The 11,399-nt window shown below is 34.2% G+C and overlaps 1 protein-coding gene across 1 annotated transcript; it reads left to right on the top strand.

Annotated features, from left to right (window-relative positions):
• The first annotated feature begins 430 nt into the window (after positions 1–430).
• On the top strand, positions 431–7,062 carry LOC106674358 (eclosion hormone). Its single transcript, XM_024230450.1, has 2 exons — positions 431–612; positions 6,693–7,062. Exon 2 carries the CDS (start codon positions 6,701–6,703, stop codon positions 6,935–6,937), a length of 237 nt encoding a protein of 78 aa, XP_024086218.1. The 5' UTR covers positions 431–612; positions 6,693–6,700; the 3' UTR covers positions 6,938–7,062.
• Positions 7,063–11,399: the final 4,337 nt, after the last annotated feature.

The raw sequence follows: 11,399 nt of genomic DNA, 5'->3' as shown, positions 1-11,399 counted from the left end.
CCAGTTTTACATACCTACTGATTCCGTTCTGTCCAATTTGATTTATGTTTTCCGTTTGTAAATAAAGTTAAGTATGCCAATCTAATGTTTGTTTTCATAATGATAACCCTCTCCGTCACCTGATTAGGAATGGACTGGCTAATTTATAAAACTTTAATTTATTAAATATACTGTAATTATCTAATATTAAATATTTGAATGCGAGAGGTCCGCCCTGGATTTTGTTCTTTGAAAGGGGATCCCCTGGCCAAAACATTTAGAAGTTTAGCTTATTTAAACGATAAAGAAGTTGAAGTCGGTTCTTATCGATCACACAAACCAACGGAAATTTGTTGTCCATGTAAAATTAGGAAAACACTCTTGGCTAAAAGAAAGCCCAGAGGCGAGGAATATTATGAGATTAGTCGCGAGGAAGTACAGACTGAAAGGATGCCAGTTGGGGGCAGAAAAGGAGACTTCACGCTGGGAAAGCCGGGTACAAAAGGGAGGCGACGCCTCTCCCGCGGCAACAGTTTCCTGCTCTGCTCGCCCAAGGTGATTCACTTTGTCCAGGAACACTTCGCAATCCAGAGCCGGCCAGTGTTTTACCGACGACCGCTCAAAGACAACCTGGTGAGTGCTCCAAAATTATTGCAAGAAGCGTACCGCAACTGTCCTTGATCCGGTTCTATTTGAATCAATCTGTGACTATGGGGTTTTCAGTTGAGAATCACAGAAGAGTTAGTCACAGATAAAAACCTAATTTAAGCCAAAAGTAAGAAGACCGATAACCAAGAACAATTTAATAAACAGTTCATTAATGAACAAAGTACACGTTTGATATAGTCATATAGGAATCACAATGCCTACAGCAACGAAGTTAAAAGTATATACAAGTATTTTATGAATTAAAAATAGGTCATCTATCATTGCATTGCTGTTTTGGTACAAAATTCTCTCTCTCCATCCATCTGTCTACATTTCTCTGTCATTTTCGTAACGTTCACTATGTTCTCTCTCCCCTCTCTCTCACTACCTATCTATCTATCTACATTTCTCTCTTGCTGTTATACTACTTATCTACCTATCTTTATGTCTACTTACCAATCTATCTATACACCCTTTTCACCCCCTTGCTCATTAACTTTTTCTCTTTCCTTCCTTGTCTTGCATAGTCTATATCTCTCTAAGAACGTCTCACTCTCACACCCTCTTTCTCTACATATCTATCTACCATTATATCAACATTTTTTCTTTCCTTCCATCTGTCTTTCGCTCTCTATATTCTATATGTATATATTCTATTCACTTTCACTACCCTCTCACTCTCTCTCTCTCTCTCCCTCCCTTCCTCTCTCTCTTACTCGCTCTCTCTCCCTCTCTCACTCTCTCTTTCTATGTCAATCTATCAATTTGTTGCTCTCTCTCTCTCTCTCTCCCTCCCTTCCTCTCTCTCTTACTCGCTCTCTCTCCCTCTCTCACTCTCTCTTTCTATGTCAATCTATCAATTTGTTGGTCTACCTAGATTTGTATATCCATGTATCGCTCACCCATTTAATTTTTTCATCAACTTTCTATCTATTCTCTTCTCTTCCTCTGTTTATTTTAATTTTCTTACGTTGGAGTTTGTTTCGAGTATGTGAAGACAAAAAGATGACAAGTATACAAATATTATACACAATATTTCATTTTACAAAAAGTTATTTTTTTTCTTGATTTTTTATTTTCCATTTCATATAATTTAATTTCGTTAAAATGATTTATATTTCGTGCAGAAAATGATATAAATTGTGAGTTTCTTTGGTGTGATCTTCCGGCCTGATTACTTTTTCGCACTTTTTATAGTTACATTTTCCGTCTTGGCCCTAAAAGATGTTCCATGTTCTTTGTATGTGTGTTTTAATTTTTGTCCGATCTTTCAAATGTATTTGTCTCTACATTCGCATTTTATGGTGTACACGCCACTTTTGTCCAGTGGGTTGATTTTAGTAACTTTTTGTTTTATCAGTTTTCCGATTGTGTTAGTGATTTTCAAAATTGTTTTTATATCAATGTGTTTAATCCCCTCGTTTGTTTGTGGCATGGTTTTGTTTTTATGATAAAATTGTACAAAAAACACCCGATCCAGTTCCTTCGTTGTTTTGCCAATATGTCTACTATATGGCTGAAGTTGAGTAAGCCTATCCTAGTTTATCTTTTTATTTTTTTATATTTTTTTTACATAGTTAAGAAGTAATCATTTTCTAGTAACTATAATTTTTTTCTGTTCTTAAATCACACTTTCCCCACATTACTGTACCAGCAACAAATCAAGTACCTTGAAGCGTTTGAGTCGTCTGGCTAGGTGTTTGACGTCTAACAGGTTTTCTACGTGCACAGCAAGCGTGTAGTTGTTGTCATACCAAAACTAAAGTTTTTACAATTAAAAAAAAAACTATTAAAGTAGGCTGGTATGTACTGACTTACGCAGATGGTGAAGACCCCATGTACCGATTTTTTTTTTAATTCAGCTTTATTCTCCATTTGGTCGTCCATTTGTAAATTTTTGTATGTTGTTCTTATCTGCCTTAGCATATAAAATAAGCTAAATTACAATAATAATAAAAATAAATTGGCTTTTTGTCGCGTAATTATACAATGAAACATAGTTTTTAAGAAATTTACGTTGGTACAGTATGCTCTAGCTATCAAACAATAATCACTATATTGTTAATGGATCATTTTGTAAACTATTATGCCATGTGGTAAAGTGTGTCAGACATCAAAAGGTAATGGGAGCAGCTTTTTGATCAGAAATGCAATATCGTTTGAGAATGTCTTTCTTTTTGTAAAAGAAATATGAGTCTAATGGTCATATTTTGATTGAATCCCTAACAAATGTTGAACTCTGTTTGTCGATCTAAATCATAAATATAAAATACAAAATTGTTGATGGTTTTCTAAATTAAGGGTCACCATATGCTCGATTTTTGCGCAAATGTCGAGGCACGCTTATGCCACGAGTTAGGTCCGGCCCTGAACCGACTCCCGTTTTCCTTGGATTGTGAACGAGACCGTTCGATATAATAAAATTTCTCCTAGGTGACAGGTCGAAAAATTCCAGACATTGCTGCTTCCAAAGGTACAGGAGACATTGTAGGGAAGCAATAACCCTGGATAACTGCCGTTCCGTTGGCAATAATCGCATTATAAATGTGACAAACCTTGTTACTTTACGCTTCGTAAAATTTAGCTTTAAGTACTGTTAAATTCTTCAATTAAAGTTTTTGCGTAGTTATACGATCGCAGCACGCGACTGACTAAATTTCCCCAGTTGCTATCATTCAAATAATTATTAAATTCTTCCCAACCCCATTTTTACGGTAGTATGTTAAGTACTTGTACTTTTTTAGGTACTTGTTTTTAATAATTTGCACAGAGCACACTTCTGCTTATCATAAGGTCTACCCACTGATTAATTTAGTCAGAAATTAATTTACAATAATTTACCCTCAATCTTAAATATTGTAGCCATAAAATACCTCCTGTTTTATTATTTATGTAAATATGTCCGCCAAATCGAACAGTTAACATTTTATACACAACGTGGAATTTGGCTGCACTTCTACAGTTATATAAATTTGCCAAAAAACTGACTTTATCTTCTTCTAGTAAATCATTTCCCTGATTACTTTTTTTTTTCTTCGATTCGATCTTTTTCATAGGTAAGGTCCACGCTGAAATTGAATTTGGAACATAGTTCATGTATTTCCTTGAACCAGCCGATTTCCCTATACAATCTGCTAATTATTTTTTATGAGGGGATCGTGTTTGTGTCAACACTTCATTTTCGTAGTCACTGTGGAGCCGGAAGGTGTAATAAAAAAAATATCCGTTTCCAAATAAAATAAATACATCTGGGAAGAGAAAACAGTGTTTTTATAACATATTTTTGTAATTTCTCTACTTCAGTCTGTGCCCTGTAGACCCATACTTGTGCCCCGTAGCACAAAACAGCTGTGATCACATTTTATGTTACATTTAAAAGAACACGATAATTTTTATGAGAGTAATCCAGATTGAACCTATGGCTAGTTTATATGCAGTCATCTTTTCATTGAAATGAAATTCGTACGAGATCTGAGAGGTCAATGTCAGTCCCCGATACTTGTGCCGCAACACTACTTCAATATCTTTTTTTAGCATAAACCACCTTTCATTGCGCGCTGGTTACCCACTTTTTCAACACCATTTTTTTTACTTTTCTAAGTAAACAGATAGGTTCCACAACTGACAATAATCGTGTAGTCTATTAATCATTTTTAGTGTAAATTTTTAGTGTACGAGGCTCACTTGCTAAGAAGACGTTATCGTCAGCAAACAAGCATCTTACGTTGACTTTCTTAGTCAAATTCTTCTTCTTCACTCGTCTAAATCATTAAAATGTAAAAAAGCGGGGGTGAAAGGAAAGAGCCTTGCTATACCCCCACATTAGTTTGGTAAGTTTGGGTCATGCAATGTTTTGTCTAAACTGCGATTTTTGTGACTTTATAAGTTTTTAGATAAATTTTCTCGAAATATCACAGCTATATTATTTATAAAAAATGGATCCCTGGTTGGAGAAAACCGCCGAAGCGAGTACATATATTGTAAATGACAGGTTAATTACCTTAGAATGCTAGGTGCAACGAGTTATAAATTAGCCTTTTCAAATCCGAAATTGCAACTAAATTCTACAGGATTGGCAATATTTTGCTTTTTTAACGACATGACAAAGTAACTGAAATATCAACTTATTTACGCTTTGCGCATTTCTTTTAAACCTTCATTTTTAATCGCGTGTAGAAGTTTGTCAACGGACCATACACGTACTAGAATGTGTATCTCCGGTAAAGTTGCATAAAATTAATAAAGATTATTTCGGCTAAATAATTTTGTTCTTTTGACAAAAGAAAGTTGAACATAAATTCTCCTTATACCAAACATATTTCAGTTAAAAGCATATTGATAACATTTGTCTGTCGGGAAGTAACTCCCGAAAAGTGAATAAAAGTAACAAAAAAAAAATGAATCATAAATAATACCTAAATATGAATAATGATAAAATAATAAGAATTTAATATTTAACTGATGTTTAACAAACATTTAATTGATTATAATCAAACCTTAGCCTTTCTTGGCCAGATAGAAATAAAACATATTTTGTTTTCTTTTTGAAAAGTTATCACCAATCCAATTTTTGAATAGGTAAATAGGATCCGGATAAACTGAAAGCGAGAAAAGCTGGGGGCACGCTCGAGGCAAAAAAGGAAACCGGTAAATTTGCGCACTGAGCCACAAAGTGAAAGATATGTTCATTTAACCTTTGAGTTGCATAAAGAGCGCAATTTGTTTTCATTAGGTTTCCAGGGTGAAAAATTTCAAAAAGCATTTGCTCACAACGAATTTTGAGGAACCATCTCAACTCAAGATTGGCCTGCCTATCCAGAGAATTAATGAAGCACAAGGAATGGTATAAATCTTCGTAAAGAAGGAAACGGAAAGACAACGGAGTCTTCTTTAGCAATTCTCAATTTAATGTATTGAAATTTTTTTTATTTAAGTATATGTAATTATATTCTTTTGCAGACGTACCAGATTTTATTTATAAGGTAAACGTCAATTTTATTATTATAGGTAATAATATTTTTCGTTTATAGTGAAACATTCATCTATAGTTACCAGACACGCTTGAAAGTCCTGGCATACCTTTGATCAGTTGTTCCAGCAGCTCTCGGTTATTTTATATATATATATATATATATATTTGTTATACTTAATTTGTATTCATCAAAGAATTACACACACAAACGATTTCTATACACTTTCCAACAGAAAAACACGTAGAAACAGTATAACTGTCATAGTATGGCATTTCATTTGGATGAACCCTTACAGTATTACTTGTTTTTTACAAGCCATGGCTTCATCCTGGACCCATTGGCTAAAAAATAGCTATTAATTATAACAAACAAATTGCAAGTTAAAAAAGTGTTTGTAATTAATAAAACATCTAGGTAATCAACGATTATTATTTGCTTATTTATAACATGCAAAGCTCACTAATTATGAATTTAAAGTTTGCCAAAACCTTATCTACCATTTTTGGGGAGTGGTGTCTCATCAGATTCACTTCCTCGACGAATGTTCGGTTTAGACATTCCAACTCGTTAATATAGAATAGAAATCGTCGGTTTGTTGTAGGCCACCAGGAAGGGAACTGAATAAGATAGTTAGTTAGACAGGGATTCCGAAAGGATCCCAAAAAAGTCCCGTTTGGCAAACGCAAGGAAGAAAACAGGTAGCGGTAGCACGATGAACCCGCAGAAGGACATGGGATATCCTCGAACAAGATCAAGGCCCGGTGACTCCTTTTGCATAAGCTCTCCTGGGTTTCCTTTTCTTTGTTCTGCCGTCTCTTAACAAGACCCGTTAGAACCGCTTAACGGCCGGTACATCAATCAAACACTTTTCCGCTTCCTTGACATTGCTGTAATTTCTAAAAAATTTCCCCTAGCGCAATCAAACTCCAAGGGCGTTTTGATTCTTATAAAAATAAATGTGTAACTGGTTCATATTTTATTTTATCTTCTCATTCCAGTAAGAAACTGCTTGAATCGAGGTTCAGATTAGGTACTGTTTGCGATTTGTCCATGTAATCGGGATGCGAGTGTAATCGTTGATTTTTTTTCCAGATACAGCCATGCTCGGTATAAGATACTTGGTCGCATTTCTCTGCATCAGCTCCATGATCTGGGATACCGCGACCAGCAACCAAGTCGGTGTCTGCATCAGGAACTGCGCCCAATGCAAGAAAATGTTCGGCGCATATTTTGAGGGTCAGCTTTGTGCTGACACTTGCCTTAAATTCAAAGGGAAACTCATACCGGACTGTGAGGACGTCTCATCTATCGGACCTTTCCTCAATAAAATCGACTGAAACGAACTTTTGTACCAACGACAAGTATGGGACATCAACTAGTCGAATATGCTACCAAATAATTATAATTTATAAGACCAATTAAAGCTGTAGTTAAAATATTTAATGTACGATGTGAAATTTAAATAAATTATAATGCAAAAGTGTTTTTATTATTATTTCCTTAATAAAAGCATGCTGACGTCAGGACCTAAGCACAAAAGATTTGGATGACGGACGAATTTTTTCCCAGCATATTTTACTATCGTGAAATTTTCTTATACTCTCTTAAGGCCTACGAGTTAGTAGATGAACCTGTAGTTTGGTCGTTTCCCGTCATTTTAGTCTGGCTGTCTTCTCTGTTTTAGTCTGACAAAAACTGGCGAGAAGAAATCATCTAATAAACCAAAACAGTGAAAATAGGCAGACAAACTGATCAGAAACGACCAAACTACATATTGTGTTGTTGCAAATGAGAGATCCTACTCTTTGTAGGGTATCTGCCGCTTTGATAGACACACCAATGATAGAAAAACGTAATAGGAACGTTTACAAATTAAGTGGATTAGGGTTTTCAAGTAAGTTGGTGAAAGATTCTACAATTCTACAACTAGATCAATGGCATTGGGTAATAACCGTGTTTCTTCTTTCTTTGAATGTAAGATGGTAACAAATTTATTTCGAAATAGTGAGATGCGGTCTGGTGTGATGTAGGTTTCAGAAAACATTTTCTTTATCGTACCAACGTTTCGATCTTTATTGAGATCATCTTCAGGGCCTGGGATTTACAAACATTGTTTACATATTACAATTACATTTTGGATGTGGAAAAGTGAATTTATACAATGCAAAATATATTTTATATATTCAATCAAAGTATTTCTACTCACTCAAAGTGTTTGCCTTCTGTGTAATTGTGTCATTCTTGCGTGTCGTGTAAATCCCAGGCCCTTAAGATGATCTCAATAAAGATCGAAAAGTTGGCACGATAAAGAAAATGTTTTTCTGAAACCTACATCACACCAGACCGCATCTCACTATTTCTAAATAAATATCGATTAACGGTCACTAATCACCACACATGGTAACAAAGGTGTCTGGGAGAAGGTTCATCAAAATCGCAATGTAAGTATTAATATATCGTACATATATGGCAATCACAAACGTTTGATGAAGACTGACATGAAGGCTTAATACATGAAATAAAAGAAAATCTTTGCATTCCAGACAAACAACTTCTCTCCTACCACACACCGAAGGTTGGCTATTGACAGAAGATTATTTCAACATGCAGTTTGAACCTAAACACTTGCACTCCTTCACTTTTTCTTAAATATTATAAATAAAGAACTATTGTTTTGATATTTATATCCCATTCGCCCCAGTGGGGTGATGAGAACTCGATATTTCTACATCACCCTACATATAAACAATTACATTTTCAATTGATGTGATATTCCGCCAACGACGTTCTTGTATTACACACGAAATCACGCTTATAAATACATTTCAAACTACGCATTTAACCCAGAATACATTTATCACCAAACTTGTACAGAATATCCCGTGAAAACATAAATACTTCAGGAGGTTTATCTACACTTCTTGGAAAAGATAGTTCTACATATGTTTTGTTCAATTTTTTCATTTTGGTGTTTTGTCACTTTTTTACCTTTTCCAAAAAGTGAATTGACACAAGTGAATTGACACACTCACCCCATCTCATTTCATTTTACTGGTGATCTACATGTCAAATAAGACTAAAAAGTCTCTATTGTCCATAGTCTAATTATCAATTTTATTCCAAATAGTTCACTTTTCGTGTTACTTCAACATTTCACCAACTTTCTACCATAAAGCTCCGGTATATCACAAAATCTTAATCCTACTGTAAATCTGATTACATCAGTAGAAAGAGCAATCAAATCTCTATTACATTCATTTGTGTTTTGTTATTTTTATTATAACCTTAAGGAAATAAAGTACAAAATCAGTTAATACCTGTTGGGCACGAGTCATAAGCACATAGACCACGTGGTGATTCTTCATACCTTGGTGCCAAATTGTCCCCGTTTTGTTATCGTTTATTTTCAAACATTTTTACATGTAAAAATAAATACTGTTGTAAAAAACGACAATCTAATTCATCGTGTTTCAATTATATGTATGCATATGAATATAACTTAGGATGTACCAACTTCTATAGTCCTTCCATTGCATTCAGAAACGATTAACTTTAGCAAAAAAATGGTCTTATGCAAACCCCAAGTCAATTTTGGCTAGGAATCGCGTGATGGTAACAGATTTAATATAACTTTTCATCTGGCTAGGAAATGTCACTAACTTTGTTATTTTAAATAAAAATCCCATATTGAACAATTAGAGCTTATTTGAAATTTACTGAAAGGAAAATTTTGATAGGATCAACCTTTCTCAATTATGACCAACGGAAGACGCGTGAGGGGGTTTATGCTTTTTGTAACTTTCTTCTGTAACATATTAGTTAGTATCATTTCCCGGCAAGATGAGAAAGTTATGTTAAATCTGTTACCACCACGCAATTCCTAACCAAAATTACTTGGGGTTTGAATAGATCCAGAGAAATAATCAACTAAAACAAGTTGCGATTTTTGTTATAAAAATTATACAAAAATAATATTTTGTTTCAAATTTTGATGCCTTAACAGTTCCTTAATATGCCTTGCAACTAATATTTTTAAAAACTGAAGAAATAAGGTAAGAAAAAACATGAATAAACTATAAAACGAATTTATCAATACTTTTGAACGATACTGTAACTGCACCGCCAAATTTTCGTCTATCAGTTGTTGCATTGTAGAGCGCCATCTCCGTTCGATTTAATTGGAATTTTTCCCATGTAAATTCAATGTTAAAGCATGAGTCGGATTGAAAAATGATCTCAACCATTGATTTTTCCTTTTAAACGTGCGAGTATTTTCAGTCACACTGTTTGTATGCGTAATATATTGTTTTGGTATGTCTTCTGTCTGTTACACTCTGTGTAATTGTGATAATTGTGTTATGCAACATTTCAAAGGAAAGCAGGCCGAATGATAAGAGACGATCAGCAACAGGTTTACTAACTCAAAGACTTCAAAACAATGTTAAAATGCCACATTTTGTGCGCGTGCATCTGTTATATTATTTTCCATAAGTGTAATGTCAAGTTGGATTAAAGCAGATTTATTCTCATGCGTTTTTCCTTTTTCAATTTTTATTTATATCACTTCTATTTACAGATGTTTGGGATAAATTTCCTACAAAGATTTCTTGCCTGAATTTGATTGTTTTTTTTTCTTTTCTTTTGTTTCTTCTTTTTTGTCATTCCTTCTGCAATCGAGCATCAACCAATTGAATGTACCGAGTAAATCATGTAAAAAATCGAGTAATTACTTATATTTATGCAAAATAAAATATAAGTGGTACAAAAGAAATTAACAAAAAGGTTATTGTAAAAAACGACTTCTGCCATTTCAGTTAATTTAATTTAATCAAACAAATAAATACATTGACTAAGTTTGGAAATCCGACTAGACGTTGGAGATGATTGCATCGGGTTTTAATATAGACGTTTCAAGTATGCCTTTATAGTATTTGGGTTGTTGCAATCAGGTGCCCACGAGCCAATTGAGAGTATGCATGTCTCGGCACAGGCAGGACCCTTGAAAAACGGCCCCAGCATCCTTTTGCACTGTCCACAATTCCTGGAAAAAAATTATATTAAACGTTACTTGGCAAGTGACAAAAATGAAATAGTTTTCATACCCACAAACACTTGGCATCGTGCATTGCAATAAGTCGCACGTTATGCATTGACGGTTTTTCTAGCATCATCTTTCGAACGTAAAACATTGAATGTTGTTTATTTTTACTGAAAATTAAATATGTTTCCCTTTGGACATATCAAAATTTAAAGCAGAAATAAAATTTGGAAAACAATCTGATGTTATTCAAGGAAATAAATCACGAGGAAAAAATTGGAAACACAAATGTATTGTTTAGAAACAATACATTTGAAACAATAGCAAGGATTAAAGTACACCTTAAATCTGCCAGTTGCACGTTTTTGATTTATTGCGTAGAAATATGAAAACATATACAGAAAATTGGAGCTTAATTACACGATATTGAATGATAATTGACGTGCTTACTGTATTAACAGTGTGAATTATGCTTGGAACTGAATGTCAATTAATCTCTATTCCCTAATTGGGCTACCTGTTACCCAACACAATGTTTTACATAACAATAAAGCCATTGGCTTTGCTTTTACATCAATGTTCTAAAAACAAGTGGAATGATACTGTTCACCCTCTCTGTCTTTTATGTTTATTTTCGCAAAGGGATGAAATGTTTTTCATCGCCTCTATAAAAGATATTGATGAATTCTTAGTTCCTTGAAGCCTCCTACTGTTTCAAAGGTTGGCAAACACGATACGTCTTTCACTTATAAAGCCATGTC

This window comes from Cimex lectularius, unplaced genomic scaffold, assembly GCF_000648675.2.
Source record: "Cimex lectularius strain Harlan isolate CLEC.00 unplaced genomic scaffold, Clec_2.1 scaffold65, whole genome shotgun sequence".
Classification (NCBI taxonomy): domain Eukaryota; kingdom Metazoa; phylum Arthropoda; class Insecta; order Hemiptera; family Cimicidae; genus Cimex; species Cimex lectularius.
The sequence above is the reverse complement of the archived record's forward strand: the minus strand, read 5'-3'. Positions and strand labels throughout refer to the sequence as shown.